The sequence below is a fragment of the Haplochromis burtoni genome, unplaced genomic scaffold, assembly GCF_018398535.1.
Source record: "Haplochromis burtoni strain Fernald_Lab_line unplaced genomic scaffold, NCSU_Asbu1 Contig_308, whole genome shotgun sequence".
Taxonomy (NCBI): Eukaryota; Metazoa; Chordata; class Actinopteri; order Cichliformes; family Cichlidae; genus Haplochromis; species Haplochromis burtoni.
This window is the reverse complement of record NW_024582669.1, coordinates 446,122-458,843: the sequence shown is the minus strand read 5'-3', so window position 1 is coordinate 458,843 and position 12,722 is coordinate 446,122. Positions and strand designations below refer to the sequence as shown.

The window sequence follows — 12,722 nt, the reverse complement described above, 5'->3', positions numbered from 1 at the left end:
AAACGTCTTCAAGCAACTTAAAGAAGTCCAGACGCTTTTCTTTGCAAGCTCCTTTGACTACGATGACCTGGATGACTGAGAACCTTCACAGACATTAAATCCTGAGCTGATACTAAAGTCCTGATATTATTATTTTTTTCTTATCTGGTAACATGAAGTGGACTCGACTCGTTTTGGCCACCGTCACGGCAACTGATCCAGGAGTTCATCATCGGTATCCTTACATCTGTCCATTGCTGACTGCTTTATTTTGCACAACTCCAGCCAACTCTTCCACGTTTGTGTTGTGTAATGTAAGCTGCAAACAAATGCTTGAAGCATCTTAATATGTTCGTCATGCCTGCTTTTGTTGTTAAAGCTCTAAAATCTGCAGCCGGGTGCTTTTGTATTTTCTTTCAGCTGCTGATAAAAATTAGGAAATAAGAATTCATTCTCCAGCCTTTTGGGGAAAATGTGATTGTGATTTTTTATTATTGTTAGAGCACTCTGTTAAGAGCTTGAAAAAAGGAGCTTACAGGCTGGAGAAAACGAGGAAGACTACAGAGAGGGTTCATGGAGTGAAGGCATACAGAGGGTTGGTGTTATAATGAGGAGAAGGTTTTCCATAATGTTTAGGAGTGTTTATGGTAGGGCTGGGCGATATGGCCTAAAATTCATATCGCGATATAATTTGAAGCATTTGCGGTAACGATATATATCACGATATATTCTTTTCTTCTGTATAATGTATTTTCCACACTATAAGGCACACTTAAAATCCTTTCATTTTCTCAAAAATCGAGAGTGTGCCTTATGTATGAATTCTGGTTGTGCTTACTGACCTCGAACCGATTTGGGCGTGCAGAAATCTGTTAAAAAATGTTTTAGTACAACTTTGGTAAGCCGCACTGCTTGATGGATTGTCAGAGCATTACGGCTGCCGTAGTGAGGAGCTTCGTGGGGTAATCTGGGTCCAAAACTCCGTCTCTTCAGGTCCCAAAGTCAAACGAATACTGAGAGTTAAAAACTGTCTAAATTCTTTCATCTTTAATTAAATCATCAGCGTTGTTGCTTTACCAGATGTAACTATGAAGTTTAACATCCATGAAAACAGAATTGATTACATTTAACGGAGTTAGAAGTTAACAGGAAGTTAGCTCGTTAGCTCGCTAGATTCCACCTAAACATGTTGTGCTACGTGATTGCTAGCGACACAGGTATGTTAGCATAACATTAGCACAGTGAAGCTGGAGGATGAACGCCAACTTTTTTCCACTCATTAATAGTTAACTTGAGGGATTCTGGTGGTTAGGGACAAATGCAATCGCATAGCAGGATGCTATACACGGGCCAAACTTCAGTCAGGAGAACAACTGAGATTATTCATCCACAATACGAGGTTAGTTATTAATATACTGCAACAACATGGGAATAGAGCAGCTGCGAGAGAATTCAACATTAATGAATCAATGTTATGGAAGTGGAGGAAGCGCAGTTTTTGGCTTTCCCCTTATTTCAAAAGTGCTTCATCTCTTTACTATGACTGTCGCCCGGCATAATTTGCAGATGATATTGGTTGTAGCCGCTGCGATGCTTTCGACCAAAACAGGCGCAGCTTGATGACATCATCAACATGCGCTATCGCGATAGAGCGGTATAGTCAAAATCTCTATCATTGACCAAATCTATATTGTTTCTATCGTATATCGTTTCCTAGTTTATGGGAATTTTTAATCATTCTTCCAGAAGCACATTTGTGAGGTCAGACACTCATGTTGGATAAGAAGTCCTGGCTCACAGTCTCCTCTCCAATTCATCCCAAATTGGTTCTGTCAGGTTGGGGTCAGGACTCTGTGCAGGCCAGTCAAGTTCTTCCACACCAAACTTGCTCATCCATATCTTTATAGGCCTTGCTTTGTGCACTGGTGCAGTCATGTGGGAACAGGATGCCCAAACTGTTCCCACAAAGTTAGGAGCATGAAATTGACTAAAATGTCTTTATATGCTGCTGTCGTTCCCAATCAGTTTCACAGGTGGCATGTTGTCATGGTACTATGCTGGAATTCACTCCTGAGAGCGACTGACTCTTTCACAAATGGTCACAGAAGCACTGTGCATGGCAAGGTGCTTGATTTTATACACCTGTGGCCATGTAAGTGACTTGAATGATCAATTCAAATGTTCCAGTTGAATGAAGTCATTGAAATCATGATTAAAAAGATTTCGGCACAATAGTGTATTTGGAAAATAGAAAATGGAATGGAAGACATTTGACCTTGAGGAGGGCAACAGCAGAACAGTTGGAGAATGTTTTTTTTTACCCTGAAGACATGGCATAAGAAAAACACCAAACAATAGACATCAGTCTCAAGTTGTTTGGGAAAAAAAGAGGGCTTTTTCTTTCAGGCAGGTACAAGGACAGACCACCAAGCAGTCCAGACGTTTTCTGAAGAACAAAACAAATTGATGTGATAATGGCTGCCTAAATGTAAAGCAAGGATAATAAAATGTAATTACATTTGAGTTTTACCATCATTCTGACCTACTTACCAGGATGCAGACTGTAAGCACATTTGTGTATAGTTAGTTATTCAGAGTTTTGAAGCACTGAAAGAAACTTTTATTGTTGTGATGCACTTGAATATTAGAATCACAACCAAAACGAGCTAAAGCTCTTTTTTTCGTACAGTTTTGTTACAATGCACAGAAATGCACATACGGCTTTGGAACACAGTCTTCCTGACAGCATGCCACACTTTACACATTTAGACATGAAGTGTAAAAAATGACGTCTATGCACTAGAACATCATGGGTTAGAGAGCACGACCGATGACTGTACGCTTCAGTCAAGTAGGAGTCCCATGATTTTATGTTGAGTGTTAAAGTGCATGCATGTGTTCTCCATTTAATCTCAATCTTAATGAATACTACAGAGTTTGTTGTTCATATTGCATTCATACTCACTAGATCCTGGTGGTCCTTCATTATTATTCTCTTATTTTGATGTAGCAAACTCCTTTCTGCAAGAAAAATACATAAATCTAATTTTCACATCCAGATAAAAAACATGTAAACAGCTTCTATATCTTCACCTTAAAACTGCTACTCTTCTTGCTTAGTTCATGAAATGCAAAGAAAGATTTAGACTCCTCAGCCGCCTTGTTAGGTACACCTTGCTACTACTGGGTTGAACCCCTTTTGTGCCTTTCTTAACTCTTTGTGGCACAGATTCCTTTTGAAATTTTGGTCCATATTGACATGACAGCATCACACATGATGCAAATCTCTCCTTCCATCACATCTTAAAAGTGATCTGTTGGACTGACGTGATGACTTTGGGATCTAAGTACACAGGTGATCTGGTGTTATCCTGCTGGAAGCATCCATCAGTAGATGACAACGCTGTGGTCATAAAGGGATGAATATGGTCAGCAGAAATACTCAGGTATGCTGTGGGATTTAAATGATCCTCAGTTGGGTCCAAAATGGGCTGAGAAAATATCCCCCACACCATCACTCAGGGTGGATCCATGCTTTCATGCTGACTGTGCCATCTGAATGTTGCAGCAGATACTGAGAGTCATCAAACCAAACAATAGCTTTTTAAACTGTAGCCTTCGTTTCTTCGTCTTAGCTGACAGGAGTGAAACCCAGTGTGGTCTTCAGCTGCTTTAGCTTCTCTGATTCAGAGATGCTCTTCTGCAGCCCTTGATTGTAACTTGTAATTAGTCACTTGACTTACTCCTGTCATATTCTCAGCTTAAAACAGTCTGGTCATACTCTACTCATTTCTGGCATTTAACGATTTTTCACCCAGAGAACTGACGTTCACTGGATGTTTTCTCTTTTTCAAACCCTCATCTGTATATTGTAGAGACGGCTGTGTGGGAAAGTCCCAGCAGATCAGCAGTTTCTGCAGTACTCAGATCTGCCCATCAAGCACCAACAACCATGGCACATTCACTTAGATCACCTTTCTTCCTCATTCTGATGCTCAGTTTGAACTTAAGCAGGTCATCTTGACCATATCTACATACAAGAAAAACTGTGATGCATCTTAATTCATTAAATAAAATTGTGACATCTAGTTTATGATCATTTGATTATTTGTACTACGTAGCTTAGCCAAAACCCAGCACCATAATGGTGACCTGGTGGATAGTAAGAGGATAAATGCTCACAATACTTGTCACAAGGTAAAATAATGGATTATAAAAGAATGAAACTGTCCATTTAAATAGTCGTAGGATTTGGATGAAAACACATTTTTAATGTGGCAGAAAGTAAATGATGAAAATATTTTTCTTTTTCTCTGTCATTGGGGCTGCTGCTGAGCGCACCCTCAAGGTGCCGATTGTTTGGCAGTGACATCTCTTAGCCTTAAAAAAGAAAAACTGTGTTGCATAGCGGCTTTGAGATTATTTTTTTTTTAATTAGTATTTTCTTTGATAATGCCCACGATATTTCTCTCTTCCTTCAGTACAGTCACATTAGGCCAGTGTCCAACAAAGCTGCACTCCACAGTACTGACTGCAAAATGATATCACCGTCCTGATGTAAGAAATAAAGAAAAGGAAAGATGCTAATTTGTTCAACACTTTAATAGGTTTCCAAATTTATTTGTAGCACAGATTTCAGCTTAAGTGAATAGAAGTGAAATTGAGTGTATTGTACCTACATTATCACCAGTCTGTTTGGCTTTTCTTTCCACACGTGCTCATTAGTGATTTTTCAACTTTTTAAAAATTCACTTTTTTTTTTTGTCTGTGGTCAAAATGAGTGTTTCAGGGTAACCTGATCAAACCCTAACTATATGCTTTGTCAGGAAGTAAAGTTTGAAGCCTACTCTTAAAAGTAATCAGGCTTGCTGTCTGTCTAGAGCAGGGGTCCCCAACTCCAGGCCTTGAGGGCCGGTGTTCTGCAGGTTTTGCATCTCACCCTGGGTCTACACACCTGAATCAAATGATTAGTTCATTACCAGGCCTCTTGAGAACTGCAAGACATGTTGAAGAGGTAATGTAGCCAATTTAAATCAGCTGTGTTGGATCACGGACACATCTAAAAGCTGCAGGACACCAGCCCTTGAGGCCTGGAGTTGGGGACCCCTGGTCTAGAGGTTTAGGTCACCCATGTTTTGGAATAGCACAGAGTCCAAAACTCAGTAAGTGCAGAAACTTCCATCCTTTCAAATTCTTCTGCTTATTCAATTCAGGTTTGCTGTGTGGCTGGAGACTATACCATCTGTCATTGTCTGAGAGGTGGAGTACACCCAGGAATGGATGCCAGCCTGTCACAGGGATAACTCATTCGCAGTTAACTGAATCCCATGCATGTACATGGGGAGAACATGAGAACCACATCACTGAATGTTCAATCTCCAAGATCTGAGCAGTGAAAGCAGACTTGGATTGGACACTTTTCCCTGTAGTTTGCAGCTGTATACCAGCACAGTGAATTTTAAATCCAGTAATCTTCAGCCAATCTAATTCTTGGGGTTTAGTAAAATCATTTCATTGTTTAGGAGCTAAACATTTTAAGGCATTGTTATACATATTCCCACATTCTCATCTGCCCTGTTGGAGACAGATATGCAAAGTCTTGCCTTAAGTGCTTCCATTAGTAGTCTGTATTTCTTGAAACACAAGGAGACCAATGCTTTGCACCCTGACTCATTCCTTTATTACATAAAACACTTCATTAGCATAAAGTAGCAGGCAGTGTGCATTGTTCACTTTGGAATGATTTGCATAGTTGCACTGTAAAGCCAGCAGTGAAACAGCTCCTCTGAAATTTGAAATAATTTAGTATAATTGCATGCATCTTAACACTGAAACCGTCACAGTGTGTGAAGCCACAGCAAATACATATACATGTATATTTTTACTATAAAGTACGGATCAGTGGCCTTAAAATTTCTGTTTTACTTTAACAGACATTGAAAATGTTCGTCTCAGTAGCGGTTTCAGAAATATTGTTTTTAAAAACAAGGTAGTTATCGTGTTGGCTTTGGAGTGAACTCAGATTAAACTGGGACCTTGTTACACTGTGGGTTCAGTCTTGGCTAACACTTTAAAAAATAATCAATTTACATCATGTAATATCTAGAACAGTAAACTTCCTACAGGTAAAATTCAGTCATTCAGCCAGGAAAGCGCACAGACACACTTCTGAAGGACGATACACTTGGAGAGTTATAAAACAACAGGGGTCACTGGGACTTTTAATAATAATATACAGTTGTAGATCTTAAACACAGATATAATTAAAAAGGTTATTCATGAATTTCTCCAGTCACTTCAAATGCATTTGAATTATACATTCTGACTCACCTGCATAATTCACTAGCACATCTCAACTGAGCAAAGCCCTCTGATATCCCTGCAGGACTGCCCCCTCTGTTTGCCGTTTTGATAGATGTAGATTATAAAAAACATTGAATTCTTTGTCAGGCAGTTACGCATGTTGCACAAAGCGGTTGCAGCAGGTTTGTCCGGCACTATGCATCTGTAACACCTTATCTGTGAAAAGATTTCTGCGCTCCACCTGCCTTGAAGAATATTATGGCCTGTTTTCTGCTGCTGATCTTTAATACACATACAGATAAATATGATACAGCTGAGTGTTAAACATGTTGATAGGTCAAGCAGATTTGCCCTCTGGCAGTGCTGTGCAATACTGCAAGGTTTAGTATTGATCTGATACCAAGTAAATACAGAGCCAGTATTGCTGATACCGATACCTTTAACTTATAAAGGCAGCTTATGTAGGGTGGAGCAGTGCGTCATGACTTAGGAGATGAATAATCATCATTTTGCAAATTCTGAACACATTTTAATGACCACTAAAGTCACTGTGATTTTTACTTTCCACAGTAACACAACAAAAGACACCTTTCAGATTTTCATGTATTTTCAGACTGGGTTTTTTTTGAGAGCTGGAAGGTAAACGTGTCGTCTCTGAACCACTTCTGTTGTTTAAATGCGCTATAGGTCCTAAATTAAACAGACATGACAGTCAACACAAAAAGGTTCAGACATGTTTCACAGTGCATGTTTGAGGTATATTTTTAATTTACAAAAAAAAAAAAATTTAACACGATTAAGTAGGTTACACACTGAACTGTGGGGATAGAAGCAAATTATTAATCCGATACTAAACCAGCGTTTGAATCGATACTATCGATATTTGGATTCTCGATCTCAAAAGGACTGACATGTGACAGGATCAGAAAAAATCCTGCATGTAGATTCCCCTTTCAGAAAATCACTTTGAACTAACAGAAAAACACACGGATCAGCAGTGGGGATGTTTCCTTCGTATCCATGGAGGAGGTCAAATAATGACCAAGGCTCTCAGTCTGTTCACACCGGAGGGAATCCTCATCTGAACCCGAAATAGGACGTGCCCGGGGGAAATTATTCATGCTTGTGGCGCAGACTCCTCTCTCGATAGATCTGTTCGGTGAATGGTCTGCAAATACAGAAAAACAAACATGTAATGGGACAATAAATGAGCTTGGAAGGCTGTACCACTCCGTGCCAGGAGCGCGCCTGTGTGTTGAACCGTGAGGGAGCTTGAGTATATGAGTGAACGATAGCAAGATGCCCTCGTCTCTCCACGTGCTCCACCACTCTGCTGCAGATGGATGCAGATCAAAACTTTGGAGTCCAAGAGCAAAACAGAGTTTGAAGCATTTCTGTGGTACTAATGGCTAACACAAGAATCAGAATCAGTGGACACGCTTAAAGAATTTATGTATCGTGAAAATTTTATAACATGATGTAACATATTGGGACACTGCCTCTTGGTCTCAATGTATCGTTGCAATCAAGTTTACTGGCAAAAGGAATCATATCCATCCCATTAATTAGGCACACCTTGCTAGTACTGGGTTAGATCCGTTTTACCTTCATTCTCCATTGTATAGCTCCTACAAGGACTGCAGCATCACACAGAAACACACAGCGGCTCCAGGTTTGTCAACTGCACACCAATGATGCAAATCTCCCAATGCACCAACTGTTTATGCAAGGCAGGATGGATCCATGCTTACATATAGTTTACCCTAAACCCTGGCCCTTTGGTGAAGTCATGCAATGCAGACTTACTTTCCTGCTCTGAGCTAACCGGAGTGTCACCCAACATGCTCCTATAGCCCATCTCCTTCATGGTTCAACACGCTGTCCATTCAGAGATGTTCTTCTGCATCTCTTGGTAGTAACAGGTGGTTATTTGAGCATACGCAAAGCAGTCTGGCCATTCTCCTCTGACCTCTGGCATCAACAGGTCAGAGAACTGCTGCTCACTGGATATTTTCTGTGCTCTTCTAGACCATTCTCTGTAAACCCTACTGATGGTTGTGTGGGAAAACCCCAGCAGATCAGTGGTTCATGCTAATCTACTAGCACCAACAACCATGGCAGAGTCAGCACCATTGAAATCACATTTCATCCCCGTTATGAACCTCGGGACGCATTTGGAACCATGCTGTCATGTGACTGGCTGAGATATTAGTTAATGGTTAGTTAAACTGTGTCTCTAACATGGTGACTACTGAGTATATCATTAAAGCGAGGAAATAAGGAACTGAAGTATGATAAAAGTGAAAAAACTAAATGCACAGCGCAGCTTTTTAGGAGTACTCTACAGAGCTCCTGCAGTACTGGATGTCACAGCATCTTTATTAAACATTTAAATGCTTACGCTTCACACTGTTAAGTAATTTTTTGTTATCCTGCTGACTTTCAGAGCACCCAGCCTGTGGATCTACCACCATGGCCAGTCATCAGTTTCTCGCTTTTCAGGAAAGTCATAGTAATCTAATAAACTGTGCGTAAGAATAGATGCAACAGTGCCGTTTCATCCTGGTGTGAGCTTTCATCGCTGCACTATTTGTATCATGAAGATGGCGATTACGAGCTAAAACAAATCCAAGACGCTCTCTGAACTCACTTGACATCAGTTTCTATTCCCTGCATGGCTCCCGCATCAATCCCACTGCCACTTTTACCAATTCCAGTCACCGTGTGAGGTAGAATCCAAGCAGACACCCTACTCTCCACGTATAGTTTAAACAAATGAGATCATCCTGAATCTATTCCAGCAGCGAAACACAAATATAGCACATGAATCCCAGTGGCAGTGTGTGGTAAAATCTGGCACCTGCCTATCCTTCAATTCACAGGTTCAAGCTAAGTGAGACAACGATGGATCAGTGTTGCCGGATGTAAATCTGTGCGCTCATGCACAGCTTGTGTTTAATGCCTGACACTTTCGGAAAAGCATGCCTCCGACTCGGCCAGGGTTAAAAATCTCTTTTTAGACTTTCATTTTACTCGGGTGGAGATTTATTTGGTCTATTGAGGCTACTCAGAAATGCTCAGCTAGACAAGGATAGCAGAATCATTTCTTGCAATCGCTGGGTGAGTTGTGCTGCAGAAGAAATTGTCCATGAGAAGCAGTGAAGGAAAAAAGTTATAAACCAAGCCAAGTTTTGTTGGACTGGTGAGATAGAGCAGGGATGTCAAACTCTTTTCACATCATGGGCCACATACATACATTAAGTGGGCCGGCCAGTGAAAAATCTCCTTTCTGTTTAATGTAAATAAGTTTAACTGCATATTTAATCCCAGGGATATATTAATATTTCAATAATACATTAATATTATTTATTTATAAAACTATTGATACATTGTAAAAAAACAGACATTTCTATAGTATACTGATAAATAAACAGGAACTCTGTAATTAATACTTCTGTGTGGATTTAACTGTATGGGTTGAACAGCTACATGGAATATTCTGATATTCCAGAATTTCTGATGCCAGAAAAAGTAGCACTCTTACCGTCTACATCCTCAGAACATGTTTGCATTTTTTGTAAGTGGAGGCTTTCCAGTTATGTTGCTGTATCCCATACAGAGATGGGCAGTAACGCGTTACTTGTAACGCTACAGTAACGCGTTACTTGTAACGCGTTACTTTTTTCAAGTAACGAGTAAAGTAAGGGATTACTATTGCAAAAATGGTAATTAGATTACCGTTACTTTCCCGTAGGAACGCTGCGTTACTAAAACCGTGATTTTTTTGCGAGAATGTCTCATGACAGTGACGTAAGCGAGTGCGCCGTTAGTGACAACAGCTGTGTGCAGATCAACAATGGATCACATATCGATTGTGGGAGAGAGTATGAGCGTGCAGCGTTTAAAGCGTGGAAGTACTGACCTTACTTTGAGTTTGATTCCATAAAAAGTGACAAAAACATTAGCGTCCATCGTGCGTGGGAAGAAAACTTCTTTTTACAGCGAAAAAAACCCCCTAAACTTCCAAGCAAGCACCGAGTGCGCAACGACGTAATGGGAAACTCACAGAGAAACTCGCGGATTCTTCAACTGACCGCGGCACACCTGCACCAGGGTAAACCTCCGCCTACCCACTCCTGCTTTACAGGTGAAAATAGAGCAACAGGACCGCTGAGTCTTTGACTTTATTTATTTTCTGCTGTGTTTTACTTGCATCTATTTGAAAGAGTGAGTGTAAACACAAAAAATATTTTATTTTATGTGCTGGAATGTGCAGAAAATAGGTTTAAATGTTAAACTAATTTATTCAAGTCAGAGAATGTTGCATATAATTAAATTTTTGCTTGATGCATAAAGTTAAAAGATTAAAACTGATAAAACAAGTTAAAAAAAGAGACTTTTCCATTTGATTACATTTTGTATGATGGATTATGTAGAAAAAGTAGAATTGGGCTGAAAGATCTATCGCTTTATCACCTCTTCAGGTTGTAAATTGTGTTTTTAAAAAGTAACTAAGTAACTAAGTAATTAATTACTTTTGAAAATAAGTAATCAGTAAAGTAACAGGATTACTTTTTTGGGGAAGTAATCAGTAATTAGTTACTGATTACTTTTTTCAAGTAACTTGACCAACACTGATCCCATATGTTGCTGATTCTTGTTTTTAATCAACAAATGTAATTTTCAGTCTTTTCTAAAAGCTGCTGATGTGACACGTGTCATGAGTAATAACACCAGACCTTCAGGATCCTGTGTTATAATCTGTGTGACTCAGCAGATGCAGGTTGACTGCTGAATAAGTCTGTGCTGAAACAATACTTAAGTTTATTTGCATATTTTTCACATTATCATTCAGCCTTCATTTTTTGACCAGAAAGGTTTTTTGATCCATGTCCGCTCCTCCTTCTGGTTATCTGCATATTAAAGTCTAGGGCCCATGACTCATAAGTCTCTGCTTTTTTCCTCCAGGTGTCTCTAGTTTGGTTTAATAAGCTGGAAACCAATAAAAAAAGGGAGCAGGGAGTTGTTTTCTTCCCTCCTCCACCTTCTAGCCACTACAGCTGCAGTTTTTGTTTTTGTTTTATAACTGATGAATCAAGTCAGTGTATTTGCACATCTTTATTTTCTTATTTCTTTTGTATGGTCAGTAAATTACTGTTACAGGTTTTTTAGATGTTGCTAAATGTTAGGGCTCTTGGATCTCTTTGACTCTTGTTGGATTTTTTGATTTTATAAGACCGCATTTGTAGCGAGCATTTCTGGGGGCTGTAACCTACAGTTATTATTTAAGGTTATTTTCAGTTGTCACATGTTGCCCTCACTAAACCCATATATAAAGGATTTTAACAACAAATGTGATTTAATGACAAATGAGAGATTTAGAAAGACTTACCCTTCAAAGCTTATTGCCACCTTGTATGCCAAGGCCACTATGGCAGTAAGAACTAGACCGACAGGACTGGCACCACTGCAGACAGAGGGGGAAAATGACTTAGTTAGAAGGGTCTAGTTTCATATGCTATATACACTAGACCATTTCTCAGCAAAGTATCCATTACATGTAATGTAATGTCATTCGTTACCTAACCCCCCCCCAAAAAAAACCCAAAACATTCATTCTCTTCAACTTATCCTTGTCAGGGTCGTATTGGGGGTCTGAAGCCTATCCCAGTTGTCTTAGTAGGTACAACCTGGACAGGTTGCCAGTCTATCATAGGACCAACATACAGAGACAGACAACCATGGGCCATTTTGAGTTACCAATTAACCTATCCCCACTAACTGCATGTCTTTGGACTGTGGGAGGAAGCAGGAGTACCCGGAGAGAACCCATGCAAACACGGGGAGAACATGCAAACTCCATGCATGGCCCTGGCCTGATGGTGGAAGTGGAAACTCAGGACCTTCTTGCTGTGAGGCAACAGTTCTAACCACTATGCTATCCTATGCTTTAAAAAAAGAAAGAAAGAAAGAGCCACACAGGTCGAGGCACTGGTTGGGGACTATCTGGAAACCACTGATCGCCAGAGAAACATGTATTCCACAACTGGATGGTAAGTGGTAGGTTGCTGGCAGTCACTGTGAACTCAGTTACTAAAGGCCCATGGATTAATCTATGCAAATTACAGTGACAGCAGCAATATGCTAGCTACCCAAGCAATTACAAAGAGGTTTTTGGTGTCACATAAACACTAACGTTCAACAAACTCCAGCAACCACTTGCAAACTAGTTGGGGAATACTGGTCACCAGGTAAATACTAGGTTAGCAGACTGCTCTCTAGGCATATGTGACTGATTTCACTAAATAAACATTTCCCACAAAAAAGATGTACAGGGTGGGCCATTTATATGGATACAACGTAATAAAATGGGAATGGTTGGTGATATTAAAGTCCTGTTTGTGGCACATTAGTATATGTGAGGGGGCAAACTCCTCAAG

General features: G+C 39.9%; 1 protein-coding gene across 1 annotated transcript in view; it reads right to left on the bottom strand.

Moving 5' to 3' along the window:
* Positions 1-7,026: 7,026 nt before the first annotated feature.
* The window catches only part of pemt (phosphatidylethanolamine N-methyltransferase), a 76,879-nt gene continuing 71,183 nt past the window's right edge, over positions 7,027-12,722 (bottom strand). Inside the window, exons 6-7 of the mRNA XM_005941768.3 lie at positions 11,675-11,749; positions 7,027-7,450 (exon numbers count right to left, since the gene is read on the bottom strand). Coding sequence (XP_005941830.1) covers positions 7,396-7,450; positions 11,675-11,749 — 130 coding nt within the window. The 3' untranslated portion in view covers positions 7,027-7,395. The remainder of the gene's footprint in view (positions 7,451-11,674; positions 11,750-12,722) is intronic.